This window comes from Pavona decussata, unplaced genomic scaffold (genome assembly GCF_977016875.1).
Source record: "Pavona decussata unplaced genomic scaffold, jaPavDecu1.1 SCAFFOLD_91, whole genome shotgun sequence".
Lineage (NCBI taxonomy): Eukaryota > Metazoa > Cnidaria > Anthozoa > Scleractinia > Agariciidae > Pavona > Pavona decussata.
Window position 1 is genome coordinate 2,420,242 of NW_028145508.1, and position 21,998 is coordinate 2,442,239.

Genomic DNA, 21,998 nt, shown 5'->3' on the forward strand with positions numbered 1-21,998 from the left:
AGAGATATCCACGGGAATGAGCCATTGGGTGACCCTGTCTTTTTCCTGTTTTCTGCCGTATAAGAAACCTACATGTATCCTTACTGAACATGTGTTGACCTTTTTCGACCACATTACACCGGATTGGTTTATTCACCAGCCTCCAGTTGTTCAAAGAGCGGATACTTTTATCCACTGGATAGGTCGCTATGCGGCAAATAAATGTGTGCAAGAATTTAAATTGTGTATAGAGTAGAAGCGTATGTCTAATTTAAGTATGGGATTGTGTGAAAAACGTCCCAGAAGCGTTGTTTTGAGGACATTTGCATCGCTGGATATTGACTTATCCACCGTAACGTTATTCACCCTTTGAACAACCTTCACCGTGGGTTATCACCTTGACGTGGTGGTGAAGCTTGTGAGGCTCAGTGACCTTTAGAGCTATGCCGGCTGGGACCTTGGTCCCTGGCAGGTTCAACCTTGCCGGATTGGTCAAGAGGTAGAGCCCAGACAGAGAATAACCCACCGTTCCTACCGGTAGTAGGTTGAGCTTGGGGCCAATCACCCCTTCTTGTAAAAAGTAACAGATTACGGAAACCTTAAATTCTCGAATCAATGAGTGTTATCTCGGGAGTAGTACAACGACTTGCCAAACTCCAGAAGATGAATACATCAAATGGGGCGACGGTGGTATGACGGGTACACGCCCAATCCGAAAGGAAGCCTGTACTCTGATCAAGTCATTTGCTAACCCCAAAAAGATGCTCCGCATAGGAAATTGGAATGTTAGGACAATGTACAGCGTGGGTAAAACAGCCCAAGTAGTTAGGGAGATGCAAAGGTACAACCTGGATATCCTGGGCATCAGCGAATGCCGATGGTCTGGCTCTGGACGGCTCAAGACACAGACTGGCGAAACTATTCTGTACTCGGGAAGAGATGATAACATACACCAAAGTGGCGTTGCACTTGTGATGACCAAACAAACGGCTGGTTGCTTAGAGAGCTGGATGCCAGTTAGTGATAGAATTATGACTGCACGATTCACATCAAGATTCATTAAAACGACAGTGGTTCAAGTATATGCACCAACGAATGAGGCGGATGAAGAGACAAAGGATAGCTTTTATGATATGTTACAGAGGGTTACTGACGAGATTCCGAGGCATGACATGATTATGATGATGGGCGACTGGAACGCTAAGATCGGGGCTAAGCAGGAAGGGGAAAATGGTGTGGTGGGACGGCATGGGTTTGGAGATGAGCGGTCAGAAAATGGTGTTCGTTTTGTCTCCTTTTGCGCAGCTAACAACTTAGCTATTGTGTCAACAATGTTCCCACACAAGAACATCCACAAATACACTTGGACTGCTCCTAATGGGAGGGCTAGAAATCAAATTGATCATGTGGCAGTGAACGGCAAATTCAAGAGATCAGTGAGGGATACGAGATCTTATAGAGGTGCAGACTGTGGAAGTGATCACAACCTGGTTATCACAACTGTACGACTTCGTTTGCGTGGGATAGTTAGAAATACAAGGAATTCCAGGAGATATGACACAGCCAAACTGATAATACCGGAAGTAAGGCAGCAGTTTCAAATTAAGTTGAGGAACAGATTTAGCTGTTTAGCTGATGAAAGCGCAGAAGGCAATGAGCAAGACATAGAGACTCGATGGAATAATATAAAGGAAAGTTATAAGAAAACAGCTGAGGAGGTTCTAGGATACAGGAAAAAACAGAGTAAGCCCTGGATAAGCGCTGCAAGTTGGAAGAAAATTGACGAAAGAAGATCTTGTAAAGCTAAAGTGGATTCAACTAGGTCAGAGAGACTAAAAGCAACATACAGAGAGGAATTCCAAGCTAAAGACAAAGAAGTAAAAAAGCAACTAAGGAGAGATAGGAGAAATTGGATTGACCAGATTGCTAGTGACGCAGAGAAAGCAGCCAAAACGGGCAATATGAAGGCGGTGTTTGATGCTACAAGACAGCTTTGCAACAAACCAAATAGAAGAACAGACTCCATAAGGAGTAAAGAAGGCACTCTACTAACAAAAGAGGAAGAGGTAAAGAAAAGGTGGAAGGAGCATTTTGCTGAGGTTCTGAATAGACCTCCCCCCACGCGATCAGAAGTGGAGAGTGAAGCTTATGAAACACTCGAAATTGAAACGGGTCCCGCTACACATGCAGAAATCAGGACAGCTATACAACAACTGAAGAATGGAAAGGCTGGTGGTGTTGATGGCGTGACAACAGAACTGATGAAGGCAGATATTGAAACTACAGTAGCTGTGTTGTACGAATTGCTTTTGAAGATCTGGGAAAGTGAAAGAGTACCTAATGACTGGAGATGTGGGCTGATCATTCGCCTCCCCAAGAAGGGAAATCTCATGGAATGTGGAAACTGGAGAGGAATAACACTGCTACCTGTGGCCGCAAAAGTATTAGGCAAAGTGATTATCACAAGAATTGGGGACGCTGTTGACACCAGACTTAGACAAGAACAGGCGGGGTTTAGGAGAGGAAGGGGGACAGTTGAACAGATATTCATTCTGAGAAACATCATTGAACAAGTAATTGAATGGAATGCCAACTTGTATGTTTGTTTTGTGGATTTTGAGAAAGCTTTTGATAGCATTGACAGAGGTATTTTATGGGGAATAATGGGAGAGTACGGTATTCCACCAAAATTGATCACGATGGTAAAGGCAATGTATGAACAGAGCAAATGTGCTGTTGTAGATGGTTCTGGAAGTTACGACTGGTTTGATGTAAGGACAGGGGTGAAACAGGGCTGTTGCATGTCTGGTTTTCTCTTTCTTCTTGTGATTGATTGGGTCATGAGAAGGACTCTTGAAGGAAGGCAAACTGGAATAAGATGGCAATTCACGGGCAAGTTAGAGGATTTAGACTTTGCTGATGATGTGGCTCTTGTTGCAAGCAGGATAGTGGACATGCAAACGAAGCTAGAAAATCTTAACACAAATGGGAAGAAGACTGGGCTGAAGATTAACCTGGGAAAAACAGTGGTAATGAAATGGAATGTCAATCCTGGATTAAAGATCCATCTGGAAGGAAGTGACATCGAAGAGGTTGAGAAATTTGTTTATCTTGGTGCCACAGTAACATCAACTGGTGGTGCAGGTGAAGATATAAGCGCCAGGCTAGGAAAAGCTCAAGCAGCCTTCTGCAACTTAAAGAACATCTGGAGGAACAGCCAACTCAGCATCAACACCAAGTTGAAGATTTTTAGATCCAATGTACTGGCTGTCCTACTCTATGGTTGCGAAACTTGGCGAATAATCAAAAGCGACGAGAACAAGCTTAATGTCTTCCTCCACAAGAGCATACGACGCATTCTGAAAATTTACTGGCCCATGAAAGTATCCAATGAAGAGATAAGATCAAAGACGAATATGGAGGAGATCTCCCATCAGATAAAGCGAAGACGCTGGAAAATGATCGGGCATGTACTAAGGATGAAGGCAAATGAGAACCCAAGAATAGCTCTAACCTGGACACCAGAAGGAAAACGCAGGAGAGGTAGACCCAGAGAGACATGGAGAAGAACAGTTGAGAAGGAAAGAGGAGAACTTGGGTTCAATGGATGGACGGAAGCAAGTAACTGTGCCAGAAACCGTGACACTTGGAGAGAAAGAACGCAAGGCCCCATTTCCCTTAAAGGGAAAAGGACCAAATGATGATGATGATGAACAACCTGATCCTGTTTTACATTCCGGTTTACTTTTATATAGCATTTACCGTGATTGGCTAAGTAGACGTAAGTGACTCCGTGGGGAAAGAGGGAGAAGTTCTGGGGATTTTAATGTGGCGAGGAGTTGTAACTGGTCTTCGTGTATGTCTTAACGCTTCATTCTTCAGTTTAACTTATCTTTTTTTTTTAGGGAAGGGTTGGCGAGAAAGGGGACGTCTAGGAATTTGTCGTAGTATTTTTTGGCAGAAGTGCGATTCTTGATAGGTATTTTTTGGACTGAGGGAGGTGGCAGGCGCTAAGCAATTTTTCAAGTCGAAAGAACCGCAAATTTGACTTTTCATCAGTGACTAACATGTTGACAACCAAATTTGCAACAGTCGTTTTACCACTGGAAATGGTAGGTGGAATTAAGCCGAAAAATTAAGAAAAAGAATGACAAAGCAATCCTGTTACTGTTTAGTTCTCCGAATCGTTTTGCTGAATGCCGGGGAGATCTTATTCAGATATCATCCACAAAGATCATTCAAGCGAATTTTTCGCATGAAAAAACCCAATCAACTTAGAATTCTAAAAGCTGAGTATTCTGCCTTCTCTATCCACTCTTGAGTTTATTTAAATAATAGGCTAGTAGGACTTTTAAAGGTTTTCAAAGAGCATACATGGAACTGAATCAAAACTAAAGCAGACAGATTGCCAGACAGCAGTCAGAGGGTTGGACTTGGGACTCTTTACACCACTACACCAATAAACACAGTTTTCGTTCACACTTACGGGATGTGGACGCCTTGAAAGAAAGGCTACCAAAGAGGAACAAGGAATGCCAAAGCCATACCTATCTTTCCGCAGAAGACTTCGACTTTAAAAGTGTTTTTAGACTTTTAAGTTGAATAATTAGTAGAAGAAACAAACGGGTCCAATTTCCAAGAGAAAGTCTTGCTTCATTTCTGAAATAGCCAAGTCATAAGAAGCCACCTCAAACACTAGCAATGCTTCCATCTTAGTTATGTGAAATCCAAGAACAGTTTGATGCCACTTGTTGCCTGATACCTGTGAAATAAAGATAAAGTGAAACAATCAGTCAAAGCCAGCCAGTAAATCAGTCAGTTTGTCAGTCAATCAATCAATCCGCCCGTCCGTTCTTCCGTCCGTCCATCCATTCACGCATTCCTTCCTTCCTTCCTTCCTTCCTTCCTTCCTTCCTTCCTTCCTTCCTTCCTTCATTCATTCATTCATTCATTCATTCGGTGAGTCAAGGAAAGGAATATCTTGAAAGAAAGTCAAAGGATTTCCACGTGGGACATGCCTGTACCATTCTACATTAGGGGAGTTCTGCGTCCTACAAAGCGCCCCCCCCCCCGCCCCCTAATAACTCAGCAAGTACTGCTGATGATCCCTTGTTACTGATCACTGGCAAAAAATTCCAAGTCCTCCCGTTTTTTCACCTATCCCCCGCCCCCTCCGATAAATAATGAACGATCCCCAAACGATGTGATTTTGTTTTTGCATGTATACAAGACGGAGAGCACATTAGGCGCGTTGTACTCATGTAGTCGGTTTTCGAACAGAGGCCTTGTTGACGTTCACATGGAAAAGCGTAATATTTCGTTCTGGTCTGCTGAAAACCTTTAATTGAAATGATGTGATTGCTCGGGTATTTGTTTCCCCGCAGACGGACGCTCTGTATAAATTACACGAAATCATTAGTGCTTGAAAAACAACTGCGGCTTGTTGGCGGAGCACCTACAGCGATCAAGGAAGCTATATACTGCATCTTAATCTTTCAAAGCAGCAAAGCAAACTTGGCTGTGGAGGGAAATTGGCAGACAACAAGATCCACCATCAGAGAAAGAACCAAGTTCATGTTCAACAACGATCTCTTCAGTGATGTGAAGTTTGTGGCTCGTACGAGCGACGGTGAAAGTGAAAGTAAGCGAGCTATTTCTGCTCACAAGTTCGTGCTGTCGATTGGTAGTCCTGTGTTTGAAGCCATGTTATACGGTGAGTTAGCAGAGACCAGAGACACTATCGAACTACCTGACTGTGAGTACGAGAGTCTATTGGAGTTTTTTCGATACATGTACAGCGATGAAGTGAACTTAAGCGGAAGTACTGTAATGGGAGTGTTATACTTGGCTAAGAAATACATGGTGCTTTCTCTTGTTGACAAATGCACAAAATATCTACAAGATAATTTGGATGCATCAAATGTTTTCGACATTCTGTCAACAGCTGACAAGTATGAAGAGAAAGTTCTTGTGGGAAGTGATCGATGGACAGACAAAAGCGGCCGTCAATTCGGATGGCTTTGTGACAATTCAAAGGTCCATACTTGAGTCGGTAGTCGTTAGAGATTCCCTGAGTATCGAAGAAGTCGATTTGTTTCAAGCTGTTGACTTGTGGGCAACTAAACAATGCGAAGCGAATGGTTCAACAGCGAGTGGCGAGTTGAAGAGAAGAATTCTCGATGAAAGAATCGTTAAAGCAATACGTTTTCCAGTGATGACTCAAAGGGAATTTGCAGCTGCTGTCGTTGAAAAAGGAATTCTTACTCCAGATGAACTGAGAAGATTTTCCCAGTTTTTCAATTCAACATTGACTTCTCCAGTGGGATTTCCAGAAACTAAGCGACCTGGTCCTTTTCTTCGTTTTCGCAGATTTGAATCGGTTGTGGAAACTGATTTGCTTTGCGATGGAAGAGAGGACATTGTACTCTTTTGTGTGAACAAAGACATCATCTTACATGGAGTATGTCTGTGCGGAAGTAACGGCAACGACTACACGGTAACATTGGGACTGTTGGACGTAAGTATGCCACCATTTCAATTTATAACACAAGTTACAGGAACGTTTTCTTCTAGGCTTTTGGAGTACAAAGGTAGTACCTATTATGGTTTTAAAGTTTTGTTTGACTCTTCGGTTGCTTTAGAGAAAAATACCGAGTACAAGATTGCAGCTTCTATAACTGGCCCACCATCTTGGAAGGGCGTTGGTGGCACTGTAAGTGTCCAAACGTCTGGTGTAACATTTCAGTTTCATCTCTGTGGTTTTAATCCAGACGGTGTTAGATCAAATGAGCTGGTTGGTCAATTTCCTGAATTTCTGTTCTCGGTTTACCCTTAAATTTGATTTTCGATTATTTGACAATCGTTAAATTCGATATTGCTTTCCCTGCCCTTAGAAGGGGAACGTTTTCTCCACAACAAAAACCGTAAGTGTAGTGGTAAAGATGGAGGACACAAAATTAAAGAAAAGATACCGAAGAGATACAATTGAATGGTACTCGACAGTGTTATTATATTTTTACAGCTTATCAGTGGTATTGTCACTTCGTTATCATTATCCCTCGTTTTTTTTGAGGCTAAGGAAAGTGGTCAAATTACTATACTCGAACAGGACCCACCAAACCCCAAAATAGATGGTGGTCTCTCCCTTTACCCCCCTTCCTCAACCTCAAAAGATGTTGTCTTTATTGCAAACTCCCCCCCCCCCCCCTTATATCCAGCTGTAAAAAATGACAGTGAGATTCAAACCTCACTTTTCCTCCTTATCTAGCAATGCTCACTCTTGCTAGCTGAATATTTCTGTGTCAGTTCAAATTTTAAAGTGTTAGAAGATAAAAATTTGTCAATGATGAAAAATATTTACAACGAAATTATTTGTGGTTAAAATAGTTGAGGAATTTTTTTTGGTGTTTGGACTTATTACAAATTATATTTCGGTTTGAGGAATATCACAGAAAAAGACTAGTTGACTCGTTTCCTTCGTTATGCAGCTCTCTAGAGATAATACCTTGTAGTTCGACTTAGTTGTTCTTAATATGTGATTAACGTACAAATTCTCCTGTCATGAATTCGGTATGAGCAGCTGTACGTTTCACAGAAACACTTGCAATCGCAACGATATTTTCAATTAAGTTTCCCACAAATGATAACACCTTGTTTACCTTACTTTTATGAGTTTTTGCTCAACTTGACCTTTCGTCGGTTCTTTCCAGGAAATAGCTATTGCTCTTATTTTTAACCATTTTTAGATTTTCTCGGGTTCTTTTACCGAATTCATGGTAGTTGATGTTCATTTTAAAGATAAAGATATCCAAATACAATATCTGTAATTTTAAGATGTTTTTGAAAGTAAATACTATGATCTTAGGGTGATTATGAAGAAAAATATTTGTTGTTGTAATCCTGCTATCAACCACGTACTGAATATATAATTTGAACTTTAGATTTTGTTAACCACGTACTCATTTAATTTATGGAAACGTTTACTCAATCATTTTCGATGAAGAAGGCTGAAACCTTCAACGAACTGACTACTTGTACAATTATTAAACAACAACTTTTAGTGTTTTTCAGATTATCTTTGTGAAACCTTACTGGATAAGTCTGAACTTTGTAATTTTTATATTGGTCTCCCTGTTTTGTATTGACTGGACAACCGAAGCTTCAAGGTGATCTCTTACTAGAAAAATGTCTTTAGCTCAGCTGACATATCGAAGACATGTATGCAAATAAGCTCCTTGTAGCCAATTATAGAGGGCTTGTGTAAGATTTAGTTTGCGTTGAGCAGATGGTTGTCTAGCCAGTATAAAAATGGGTGCTTTCTAGTTTAACGCAGAATTGATTGTTATACAGAGTAAGCTGAACTGTTGTTAGTCCGTGAGGCAATGAAGAAGAGTCACTGAGAAGCAGTTGATTCCTTTTGTTGAAGTGGACCGGCTAATTTCCCATAAAAGATTCTTTCCACAAAAGGCAATGAAAAAATTTTGTTCACGAGATAGGTGATGTCTTCGATAACCTCCCTACCCCAGACAAGGTGGGTCCCCTTTGAACAAACTTGTTATGACCAGTTCTCTAATCTGTTTCGGAAATAATATGATAGCATTTCGCACCTTTACATCCAATTGGTAATTCATGCTGTAATTATATGGGCATTCTTTAGAATCAAAGAAGATCTGGAAAGTAATTAGGGCACAAAAAGAGAAAGATTACACTACAATGCGACTCACTTGTATGTAATGCATTTCTTATCTTAGCTATCGGCTTGGAAAAATATCACTCAGCCATTAAGGAAACAGAGTCGACCATTTTTATGGTGCACAAGTATTCTCATGACGTCACACTAATTTTAAAAATTAAATGACAATGTTAAAGTTCGATTTTGATCGATTGCAATCGACAAGTATCGAAAATAAAAATAAATATCTATGTGTGGTGGGAGACAAGACTACAGTTGTCGAACGGCGATTAAGCCTGGTTTACACGTACGACGCAAGCATAAGGATAAGCACAAGGATAAGCACAAGAAACCTACGTGTAAACCTATGCGACGCAAGCATAAGCGCCTTATGCTTGCGCTTGTGTTTATGCCTGCGTCGTTCCGGTTTACACTTAAGACGCAACAACGCAAGCATAAGCACAAGCACAAGCACAAGAGAATAGAACGATTTCCATTCCCTTGTGCTTGTGTTTGTGCTTGCGTCGTTGCGTGGTACGTGTAAACCACGACAATGCAAGCATAAACACAAGAACAAGGAAAGGAAACTGAGAAACAGTGACAAGTTGTCAGCGTACATTCTAGTTGCTCGTGCGTTGCCATTTTCCGCCCTGTTGGAATCAAATCTCGCGCCTAAAAGGGAGCCCGGCCGCGCGATTGCGCCAATTTTTATGCTCCTGCGCTTGCGTATGTCACCTTATGCTTATACTTATCGCACGTGTAAACATCCTTGTGCTTATGCTTATGCTTGCGTCGTACGTGTAAAGCAGGCTTTAATGAAGCTGGATCACGCGGTTATGCCAGGATTGAATTTTACCGATTTTACACTGTCTCCTTGGAAGCTCATATATTTATGAGCAGAAAACAGGAACTGCTCCTTTTCTTCCAGCAAAGTTAAATCATTTTCAGATCAAATCTCAGAAACACTCTAAGACGTATGACAGCTGTTATCAGTGATTTACGTATCTTAGCTTCATGCTGCTTCTCGCCGCCTTCTGTCACGCTGCTTCTATCCTATAATACCTGATTTTAAAGACTCCTGCGCTTTTCAATTTTAACAGCAACAAGACAATCAATAGTAACAAAAACTTAAATTAATTGTAAATATTTCTGTTGCAGGAAGCCTCTTCGGCTCCTGTTGTCACCTAAACTATTTTTTGTCACCTTCTATCGGTGCACGTTCTGTGTTTGATTGACGTCTATGTTCACTTCCTTAAGCAATCAGTTGCCGGTGTCCTCTCCACCATAGACTGTTCACAATCCCCCTATTTTTCCGTGGGATTCTCGAGACCGGTATGCTTCGATGGAGCTGCAGCCATCTTGGTTTGTAAAAGCGAGCGCGATCTGGGGAGAGTGTCTAAATTACCGAAAAGAGCGGGAGTGGGTGTTAGTATAGAGTGGGCTCCGCTCCCCTCCCCTCGGTAGTTTAGACACTCTCCCCAGATCGCGCTCGCTTTTACAAACCAAGATGGCGGCAGCTCCATCGAAGCATACCGCTCTCGAGAATCCCACGGAAAAATAGGGGGACTGTGAACAGTCTATCTCCACCAAACCCCACTCCACCCATTCCTACTAGCCAAGCTACACTCAGATTTTCACTTTCTCGCCCCAACTTTCACGCGATCAAAAGTTTAAAAACGTCCCGGGGAGGTTGAGGACTCCCATATAAAAGTGACGGGGGTGATCGTCGGAAATTTTGAAAAAATAAATAAACCTAAAAGGTACAAAAACGCTGTTTTGTGGGCGTGGTCCGAGCAATTTTTTTTTTATCCCTAAGAGGAACCAAATTAGTTGACAGACATTTATTTCAGTCTCAAATATTTCAGGTTAATACCCTAAAAGTACCACCATACTTTTGACGGAAGTCATTTTAGATTTTAGCATCCTAAGGGGTACCAAACTACGAATTTTACGACAAACCACCCCGTCACTTTTATATGGAAGTCCCCCGCCCCCGGGAAAATCACCCTATCACGAAGGAAAAACCCAAGGCAATCCTGGCTTGGTATAGCCTCCCATGCAGTCGTTTTTAGAGGACTCGTATTACCTCCTCCCCTACGATTTCCTTACCACTGGAAATAGTATGCGGAATTAAGCCACATGAAAAAATCCAATCAACTTATAGAATTCTAAAAGCTGAGTTTTCTGCCCTCTCTATCCATTCTTGGATTTATTATAATAATAGGTTAGTAGGACGTTTAAAGGTTTTCAAAGGGCATACATGGAACTGAATCAAAGACTAATGCAGACAGATTTCCAGACAACAGACAGAGGGTTGAACTTGCGACTCTTTACACCACTACATCAATAAACACAGTATTCATTCATACTTACGGGATGTGGACGCCTTGAAAGAAAGGCTGCCAAAAAGGAACAAGTAAATACAGCAAAGTAAAAACATGGCTAGCACTTGTACCGTAGCATGCTAATGACATTACTCTCATACCACTAACGCTTTTAAGTTTGAACGAAACTAATGGCGTGGGTAAGCGAAAGCTTAGCTTCACTAACCCTCTTGTGAAATACGAGTTCGTGTTCTTGACTTTAGGTGTCTATTTTGGAGACGTACACAGATTACAAATAATCTATGCAACACTTGAATATCACCTTCAAGGGGTTAAATTCCCCCCCCCCCCCCCCCCCACACACACACACACACATACCCACCTCTTGAGTTTTTGAGAGGTTTTGAAGGGCAACGCTAGTCATCCCTTTTCCAGACTGTCACAAGCCAAACGTAAGAGATGTAAAACATTTCTCATGTTTCCATTTTGTTAGGGAGAAACACGTTGAAGTTTGAACGCGAACTGTGACAGGCGTTTCCAATTCGAGTACCGTAACCTGGAGCAAACTTATTGTTTTTCCTTTGAAAAATAGCTCATGAAACATTTACCGTCAGGCTTTCAACCAATCATAGCGTGCTTTCACTTAAGGTTATTTCACTAATAGAGCCCACTTTCACTAAATATTATTCCATGAATAGTTTATAGCATTCAGATGTAGGTCATTTCGTAACTTCCTCGGACTAAGGAAAACATTACCTCCCTTTTGATCTTTAAATACATAAGAATTTTTGTAACCGACAAACCAGCAATAAGGCAATGACAATCGGAAATATATTTAAGGCGGTAGTACCAAAATTGTTTTATTATACTTAAAAACTTCTCTCGAGTTTTCATTTACATTTTTATTGCCGGATGATTTTAGGTTTCGGTCCGTCTAGTTCATACAGACCATGGACGAGGCGAATTTGTAAAGATGAACCTGCTATTAATTCTGAATGGTTTCTTCAAGTCCAAGAATTTCAACGCGTTAGCAGTATTATTGTGTTGACGGCATTGAGAAACAGTGAAAACAGGGAAGTGGGTTTCGCCCGGAAGGATACGGTAGTGTTTATTAGAGACAAAAACACCAAGCTAAGCTAAATTCAAAGTCAAATGATTTCCCTGAAAAAAAAAAAATACGAACAGTATCCTAATAAGATACTAGGATAAAGATTTTTTGGTTTGAATTTGAAGCACGTAGTTTCAAAAGAGCGCCTGCCTTCGCCATTTGTCTGTAAAACGCCGGCCAACATGATCCACGGGAAAATTTTAGGTACAGAGAAAATTTGATCACACGCTTTTTACTACAAAGACTTTCCGCATCATGACTTCCAAAGCTCACAGTTTGTTCTGATTTTGAATACTTTCAGAAAATTAGTTGAGAATAATTTGACTATTTACAAGACCTTTTTCCTTGATCTGGCGGCCACCTTCAATAGAGATGCATTGTGGGAGTCCAGGGGGCAAAGCCTGCATCGGTAAGAAAGTCCAAAAAAAAAAAAAAAAAAAAAGAAAAGAAAACAGAATTTTTCTGTGCGAGAAAAAACAAAACCTCTAAGTTTTCCGGGTGTGAAAACAAAATGTCAAACTTTTTATGCTAACATTACATCCACTACGCTTCTTCACAATCCGTTATTTATTCTGCTTAAGGTTACCCTAATAAAAGTGTTGGCCCTGGATGCCCGGCTCCCCAGTGCATTACAATTAATGATAACCGCCAGATCGCCAAAATGGTCTATCGTATGTCGCAAATCCTTCGGTATAAGTGATTTCTACTCCAAATACTCCATGTAAGACACAAACAAATACTTGGGCAAAATTGAATAAGTAAAGGTTTAGATATACTAGTATACAAAGGCAATTGTAAATAAACGATAAAACCGATCAACGTTTCGGAGTCGTCATGACGCCATTAGCAAGTTGAAAGTAATAGAAATAAAGCAGGATATAATAAAACAGAAGTCATTGCAAAACACGTTTCGTTTCTTTAGAATCACTTGTTCATATGCATGTGATAGAGCATCCGGCCCCGGCCCCTCATATAAATAAGAACCAGAGCACTAGAAAAATCAATATAACAAAACATATAAGCTGTCGCTACAAATGCGCCGCAGTAGCAGTTGTACTTGTACTTGCTAAACAAAAAAGAAGCTAACAGCGACCAAACAAAACTTAGTGCAATTCCAGATACCCGGAAAAAGAGAGAGAAGGGTACACGAGTCAATTCCTCCTGTTCTTTCTTCAAACTGTTTGAGTACCGCGTCAAATGTTTTCTCGTGCTATGTGATTGACTGTGAGTAGTTATTTTATGTGGTTTTATTTATTACGCTGTACGTCGTGGTTTAAAAGTAACCAAGCCAAAGAAAGAAGAAACACAACAGTGAATGACAGCACATTGATATGTTGTTTCTCATGTCAGCGTAGATCAAGAATTGGACTATACAGCCATGAGAAAAAATGCAAAAGGAATTAATCCTTTTTTAATGTTATGAAATCTACATTTTAAGCATAGTTAGTCAAGAATGAAGGAGGCCAAAAAATTCTCGCCAAAACGTTCGGGACACTTGGATTTTTTTAAACTTAAAAACGTGAAAATACCCCCACCTCCCGCCCCCCCCCCCCCCCCCCAAAAAAAAAATGTTGAGAGTCAGTAGTCAAACATGTCTCGAAAATCTTGTACAGTTTATCGACTTGAACATTGTTCTGGGTGGAGGGGAAAAATTAAGTTTCTAAGGTTCTTTTTGGGACCTTAAACTATCGGCAATTGTCTAATTTAACAACAAAACTTTTACAAAGACGTCAAGTGTCCCGAAACCAATTCAGTGGCCAGGATTGTAGCTTGTGAGTCTCCTAACATCCTAAAGCAAGACTATTTCAAATTCCAGGAGTTCTTTCGTGTGTTCGGTTTATTAAATGTATAACCACTCGAATGAGAGCTGTCTAGCAGTACTTTTCTGTGGCTCTGTTTATTATGCTATAGAAGGCGTTTCTTACTTTTGAGTCTGTATATGCAATCCTAAAGAGTGACCATTCAAATTAAAGCTACTGAGCATTACTTTCCTGTAGTGCTGTTTATTGTGCTGGAAAAAGTGACTCTTACTTTTGAGTCTGTGGATGTAATCCTAAAGTGTGCCCATTCAAATGAAATCTACTGAGCAGTACTTTCCTGTGGTGCCGTTTATTATGCTGGAAAACGTGAGCCCGGTTGTGGATAAAATTCTAATTTGTGACAATTCAAGGGAAACCCATGAGCAGTATACCTTTCAGTTATGTTATTTTTTTACTTGCTTCAATATTTTGCAAAGTAAGGTTCGGATTTTTTAGCAAAAAGGTTGAATTTATTGGCACTCCTAGGATTGAAGAGAGGAAATAGGTGCTTCGGGTAGCTGGAACCACACAATGTTGTCACACAAAGTTTTTGTGAGATTTTCGGCAATATTTTGTTTTGTACACCTAATAAATAAAACACATTTTGCGGTGTAAAGTAACAAATTCCCGACGTAGTCAATCTAACGTTCGGTAATCGAACCCAATCGAACCCAATCGCCCGATTGGATTCGATTGGGTTCGGTAATCGAACTTAATCGAACTCACAAAAAAATTTTACCAATCGAACGCAATCGAATGTTCCGTAATCAAACAGTTCAACAATCAAACATAATCGAACACCTCAACAATTAGAAACAGGAGTCAGTTTCATCTGGTCTGAAACAAAGCGTTGCGGTCAAATAAGCTATTTATTGGCTTCTACTTATCTAAGCGAAGCTTTAGCGACGAAGGTATAAATCTTTTAAAAATATCCCCGTTCGGTGTTATCCCGAGCGATTTAAAGACAGTTTACATGTTGTACTGAGCCTTTCATGTTATATTTATATTGCCGAATGAATCAATTTCGAGTCAGCTAAACAATAAAGATTTTAGTTCATTGAAATGTGTTAATATCTCTCACACTTGCTCCTCTAGTTAAAACTCAGTTAAAGAGTGAATTCCTTCCAGTTCTACTAAGAGTTAATGCTTATCAATTTTGTATACCATTTTGTTTTTCTACCGAACCCAATCGAACCCAATCGCTCGATTAAGTTCGATTGGGTTCGGTAATCGAACTTAATCGAACTCACAAAAAAGTTCCAGTTCAATTATGTGCGATTGCCGAACTAATCGAACTCCAATCGAACGATTGGGTTCGATTGGTTTTTGGTTCGGTTTTGTTCGATTGACTACGCCGGGCAAATTGGCGTATTGAATTTTTGCGTCCATTCTCTTCACCTAATGTTAGTCAATTACTACACTACAAATGTTTTTGTCCACCATGCCTATCTTTCCGCAGAAGACTTCGACTTTAAAAGTCTTTTTAGACTTTTAAGTTGAATAATTAGTAGAAGAAACAAACGGGTCCGATTTCCAAGAAAAAATCTTGCTTCATTTCTGACCTAGCGATGTCATAAGGAGCCACATCAAACACTGGCAATGCTTCCATCTTAGTTGTGTGAAATCCAAGAACAGTTTGATGCTACTTGTTGTCTGATACCTGTAAAATAAAGATACAGTGAAACAGTAAGTCAAAGCCAGCCAGTAAATCAGTCAGTAAGTCAGTCAATCAATCATATCCGTCCGTCCTCCTATTCACGCACGCACGCACGCACTCATTATGATTCATTCATTCATTCATTCATTCATTCATTCATTCACTCATTCATTCATTCATTCATTCATTCGTTCGTTCGTTCGTTCGTTCGTTCGTTCGTTCGTTCGTTCATTCATTCATTCATTTGGTCAGTCAAGGAAAGGAATATCTTTAAAGAAAGTTCAAGGATTTCCATTTGGGACATGCCTGTACCATTCTACAATAGGGGGGTTTTGCGTCCTACAAAGCCCCCCCCCCCCCCCCCAAGTCCTCCTGTTTCCTCACCTATCCCCCGTCCCCTCCGATAAATAATGAATGATACCCTAAACAATGTGATTTTGTTTTGGCATGTATTCAAGCCGGGAAAGCACATTAGGCGCATTGTACTCATGAAGTCGGTTTTCGAACAGAGGCTTCGTTTACGTCCGTATGGAAAACCAAAATAATCCGTTCTGGTCTGCTGAAAACCTTTAATTGAAATGACGTGATTGCTCAGATATTTTTTTACCCGTGCTTGAAAAACAACTGCGGCTTTTTGGTTGGAGCACCTACAGCGATCAAGGAAACGATAAACTGCATCTTAATCTTTCAAAGCAGCAAAGCAAAGATGTCTGTGGAGGTCAATTGGCAGACAACAAGACCCACCATTAGAGAAGGAACCAAGTTCATGTTCAACAACGATCTCTTCAGTGATGTGAAGTTTGTGGCTCGTACGAGTGATGGTGAAAGCGAAAGTAAGCGAGCTATTCCTGCTCACAAGTTCGTGCTCTCGATTGGTAGTCCTGTGTTTGAAGCCATGTTATACGGTGAGTTAGCAGAGACCAGAGATACTATCGATCTACCTGACTGTGAGTACGAGAGTCTGTTGGAGTTGTTTAGATACGTGTACAGCGATGAAGTGAACTTAAGCGGAAGTACTGTAATGGGAGTGTTATACTTGGCTAAGAAATACATGGTGCCTTCTCTTGTTGACAAATGCACAAAATATCTACACGATAATTTGGATGCATCAAATGTTTTCGACATTCTGCCAACGGCTGACAAGTATGAAGAGAAAGATCTGGTGGATCAATGCTGGGAAGTGATCGATAACCAGACAAAAGTGGCCGTCGATTCGGATGGCTTTGTGACAATTCAAAGGTCCACACTTGAGGCGGTAGTCGTTAGAGACTCTCTGAGCATCGAAGAGGTCGACTTGTTTCGAGCTGTTGCGAAACGAATGGTTCAACAGCGAGTGGCGAGTTGAAGAGAAGAATTCTCGGTGAAAGAATTATTAAAGCGATACGTTTTCCAGTGATGACTCAATGGGAATTTGAAGCTGTTGTCGTTGAAAAAAGAATTCTTACTCCAGATGAACTGATTACTCCAGATTTTTTCAGTATTTCAGTTCAACATTAACTTCTCCAGTGGGATTTCCGGAAACTAAGCGATCTGGTCCTGTTCTTCGTTGTGGCAGATTTGAATCGGTTGTGGAAGCTGATTTGCTTTACGATGGAAGAAAGGACGTTGTAAACTTTACTGTGAACAAAGACATCATCTTACATGGAGTATGTCTGTGCGGAAGTAACAGCAACGACTACACGGTAACATTGGAACTGAGGGACGTAATTTGCACACCATTTCCATTTATAACACAAGTTACAGGAACGTTTTCTTCTAGGCTTTTCGAGTACAAAGGTAGTACCTATTATGGTTTTAAAGTTTTGTTTGACTCTTCGGTTGCTCTAAAGAAAAATACTATTTACACGATTTCAGCTTTTATAACTGGCCCACCATCTTGGAAGGGCGTTGATGGCACTGTAAGTGTCCAAACGTCTGGTGTAACATTTCAGTTTTGTCGGGGTATTGCATACATTGCTAGATCAAATCAGCTGGTTGGTCAATTCCCTGAATTTCTTTTCTCTGTTTACCCTTAAATTTGATTTCGATTATTTGACAATCGTTAAATTCGATATTGCTTTCCCTGTCCTTAGAAGGTGAACGTTTTCTCCAAGACAAAGTTCGTAAGGGCACTGGTAAAGCAGGAGGATACAAAATTTAAAAAAGGATACCGAAGAGATAAAATTGAATGGTACTCGACAGTGTGATTATTTTTTTCTTGAGTACAGGTTATCAGTGGTATTGTCGCGTCGTTATCATTATCCCTCGTTTTTTAAGGCTAAGGGAAGTGGTCAAATTACTATACTCGAACAGGACCCACCAAACCCCAAAATAGATGGTGGTCTCTGCCTTTACCCCCTTCCTCAACCTCAAAAGATGTTGTCTTTATTGCAAACTCCCCCCCTATATCCAGCTGTAAAAAATGACAGTGAGATTCAGACCTCACTTTTCCTGCTTATCTAGCATTGCTGACTCTTGCTAGCTGAATATTTCTGTGTCAGTTTAAATTTTAAAGTGTTAGAAGATAAAAATTTGTCAATGATGAAATATATTTACCACGCAGTTATTTGGGGTTAAAATAGTTGAGGAATATTATTTGGTGTTTGGACTTATAACAAATTATATTTCGGTTTGAGGAATATCACAGAAAAAGACCAGTTGACTCATTTCCTTCGTTATGCAGCATTCTAGAGATAATACCTTGTAGTTCGACTTAGTTGTTCTTAATATGTGATTAACGTATAAATTCTCCTGTCATGAATTCGGTATGAGCAGCTGTACGTTTCACAGAAACACTTGCAATCGCAACGACATTTTCAATTAAGTTTCCCACAAATGATAACACCTTTTTTACCTTACTTTTATGAGTTTTTGCTCAACTTGACCTTTCGTCGGTTCTTTCCAGGAAATAGCTATTGCTCTTATTTTTAATCATTTTTAGATTTTCTCGGGTTCTTTTACCGAATTCATGGTAGTTGATGTTCATTTTAAAGATAAAGATATCCAAATACAATATCTGTAATTTTAAGATGATTTTGAAAGTAAATACTATGATCTTAGGGTGATTATGAAGAAAAATATTCGTTGTTGTAATCCTGCTATCAACCACGTACTGAATATATAATTTGAACTTTAGATTTTGTTAACCACGTACTCATTTAATTTATGGAAACGTTTAACCAATCATTTTCGACGAAGAAGGCTGAAACCTTCAACGAACTGACTACTTGTACAATTATTAGACAACAACTTTTAGTGTTTTTCAGATTATCTTTGTGAAACCTTACTGGATAAGTCTGAACTTTGTAATTTTTATATTGGTCTCCCTGTTTTGTACTGACTGGACAACCGAAGCTTCGAGGTGATCTCTTACTAGAAAAATGTCTTTAGCTCAGCTGACATATCGAAAACATGTATGCAAATAAGCTCCTTGTAGCCAATCATAGAGGGCTTGTGTAAGATTTTGTTTGCGTTGAGCAGATGGTTGTCTAGCCAGTTTAAAAATGGGTGCTTTTTAGTTTAACGCAGAATTGATTGTTAAACAGAGTAAGCTGAAGTGATGTTAGTCCGTGAGGCAATAAAGCTTGCGCTTGTGTTTATGCCTGCGTCGTTCTGGTTTACACTTAAGACGCAACGACGCAAGCATAAGCACAAGCACAAGCACAAGCACAAGCACAAGAGAATGGAACGATTTTCCATTCCCTTGTGCATGTGTTTGTTCTTGCGTCGTTGCGTCGTACGTGTAAACCAGGACGATGCAAACATAAACACAAGCACAAGGAAAGGAAACTGAGAAACAGTGACAAGTTGTCATCGTGCGTTGCCATTTTCCACCATGTTGGAATCAAATCTCGTGCCTAAAAGGCAGCCCGGCCGCGCGATTGCGATTGCTTCTGCGCATGCGTATGTCACCTTATTCTTATACTTATCGCACGTGTAAACATCCTTGTGTTTATGCTTATGCTTGCGTCGTACGTGTAAAGCAGGCTTTAATGAAGCTGGATCACGCGGTTATGCCAGGATTGAATTTTACCGATTTTACACTGTCTGTTTGGAAGCTCATATATTTATGAGCAGAAAGCAGGAACTGCTCCTTTTCTTCCAGCAAAAGTAAATCATTTTCAGATCGAATCTCAGAAACACTCTAAGACGTATGACAGCTGTTATCAGTGATTTACGTATCTTAGCTTCATGCTGCTTCTCGCCTCCTTCCGTCACGCTGCTTCTGTCCTATAATACCTGATTTTAAAGACTCCTGCGCTTATCAATTTTAACAGCAACAAGACAATCAATAGTAACAAAAACTTAAATTAATTGTAAATATTTCAGTTGCAAGAAGGCTGTTCGGCTCCTGTTGTCACCTAAACTATTTTTTGTCACCTTCTATCGGTGCACGTTCTGTGTTTGATTGACGTCTATGTACACTTCCTTAAGCAATCAGTTGCCGGTGTCCTCTCCACCAGCCATTCCTACTAGCCAAGCTACACTCAGGCTTTCACTTTCTCGCCCCAACTTTCACGCGATCATAAAAGTTTAAAAACTTCCCGGGGAGGTGGAGGACTCCCATATAAAAGTGACGGGGGTGATCGTCGGAAATTTTGAAAAAATAAATAAACCTAAAAGGTACAAGAACTCTGTTTTGTGGGCGTGGTCCAAACATTTTTTTTCTTATCCCTAAGAGGTACCAAATCAGTTGACAGACAATTACTTCCTGTCAAATTGTTCGGTTCGATACCTTAAAAGGTACCATCATAATTTTGACGAAAGTCATTTTAGATTTTAGCACCCCAAGGGATACCAAACCACGAATTTTACGACAATCACCCCCGTCACTTTTATATGAAAGTACCCCGCCCCAGGAAAATGCCCTTCCACGAAGGAAAAACCCAAGACAATCCTGGCTTGTTATAGCCTCCCACGCAGTCGTTTTTAGAGGACTCGTATTACGTCCTCCCCTACGAGTCCCCTACCACTGGAAATAGTATGTGGAATTTAGCCTGGAATTAAGAAAAAGATTGGCAAAGCAATCATGTTACTGTTTAGTTCTCCGAATCGTTTTGCTGAATGCCGTGGAGATCTTATTCAGATATCATCCACAAAGATCATTCAAGCGACTTTTCCACATGAAAAAATCCAATCAACTCAGAATTCTAAAAGCTGAGTTTTCTGCCCTCTCTATCCATTCTTGGATATATTAAAATAATAGGTTAGTAGGACTTTTAAAGGTTTTCAAAGAGCATACATGGAACTGAATCAAAACTAAAGCAGACAGATTTCCAGAGAGCAGACAGAGGGTTAAACTTGCGACTCTTTCCACTACTACACCAATAAACACAGTATTAATTCATACTTACGGGATGTGGACGCCTTGAAAGAAAGGCTACCAAAAAGGAACAAGTAAAGCCAACGAAGTAACAACATGGCTAGCACTTGTACCGTAGCATGCTAATGACATTACTCTCATACCACTAATGCTTTTAAGTTTGAACGAAACAAATGGCGTGGGTAAGGGAACGCTAAGCTTCACTGACCCACTTGTGAAATACGAGTTTGTGTCCTTGACTTCAGGTGTTTATTTTGGAGACGTTGACAGATACCAAATAATAATCGCAACATCTTAACACCTTCCCCCCTCCCCCTCCTCCCTCCCGAGTTTTTGATACTGAAGAACTTCTCTCGAGTTTTCTTAAACAAATTTATTGCCGTATGATTGCAGTCTTCGGTCCGCCTAGTTCATACATACCATGGACGAGGCGACTTGTAAAGACCAGCCTCCAGTCAAATCTGAATGGTTTCTTCGTCTTCAAACATTTCAGCTTGTAAGCAGTATTCAGTACGTTGTGTTAATGGCATTAAGAAACAGCGAGAGCAGGAAAGGGGGTCTCGCTGGGGCGGATACGGTAGTGTTTATTGGGGAGAAAACACAGAGTTTAATTCAACGTCAAATGAACGGTAAGCTAATATGACACTAAGATATTTTTTCTTTGCTCGAATTTGAAGCACGTAGTTTCAAAAGGGTGCCTGCCTTCGCCATATGTCTGTAGTATTTTCAGAAAATTATTTGACATTAATTTGACTATTTACAAGACCTTTTCCTTGATCTGGCGGCCACCTTCAATCGAGCTGCATTGTGGGAATCCTGGAAGCGAAGCCTGCATCGGTAAGAACGTCAAAAAAAAAAAACAACAACAACAACAACAACAACAACAACAACAACATCAACTACAACAAATCACAATTTTCCTGTGCAAGGAAAAACAAAACTTGTACGTTTTCCGGGTATGAGGACAAAACAATCCGTTATTTATTCTGCTTAAGGAAAGTGTTGGCCCTGGACGCCCGCCCCCCAATGCATCTCAATTAATGATAGCCGCCAGATCGCCAAGATGGTCTATCGTATGTCGCAAATTCTTCGGTGTGGGTGATTTCTACTCCAAATATTCCATGTAAGACACAAAGGCGACTATACTTGGCCAAAATT

The 21,998-nt window shown here is 40.4% G+C and overlaps 2 protein-coding genes and 1 pseudogene across 5 annotated transcripts in view; 2 read left to right on the forward strand and 1 right to left on the reverse strand.

Moving 5' to 3' along the window:
- Window positions 1–21,998, reverse strand: part of LOC146474196 (vitrin-like) — a 98,083-nt gene that overhangs the window by 65,020 nt on the left and 11,065 nt on the right. The window contains exon 3 of one of the 3 annotated variants that reach the window (XM_085117511.1): window positions 4,531–4,741. The exons of 1 other annotated variant lie outside the window; for it this stretch is intronic. In XM_085117511.1, the coding sequence (XP_084973637.1) occupies window positions 4,692–4,741 (50 nt within the window). In that variant the 3' untranslated portion in view covers window positions 4,531–4,691. Of the gene's footprint in view, window positions 1–4,530; window positions 4,742–21,998 lie in introns of those variants that run through there. One more of the 3 variants, XM_085117515.1, reaches the window with a different exon arrangement.
- Window positions 1–21,998, forward strand: part of LOC146474199 (BTB/POZ domain-containing protein 6-like) — a 209,671-nt gene that overhangs the window by 14,004 nt on the left and 173,669 nt on the right. The window contains exon 2 of one of the 2 annotated variants that reach the window (XM_085117502.1): window positions 17,368–18,957. The exons of the other annotated variant lie outside the window; for it this stretch is intronic. Coding sequence (XP_084973628.1) covers window positions 17,368–17,401 — 34 coding nt within the window. The 3' untranslated portion in view covers window positions 17,402–18,957. Of the gene's footprint in view, window positions 1–17,367; window positions 18,958–21,998 lie in introns of those variants that run through there. 2 annotated transcript variants of the gene reach the window in all.
- Window positions 16,245–17,348, forward strand: LOC146474201 (BTB/POZ domain-containing protein 6 pseudogene; annotated as a pseudogene).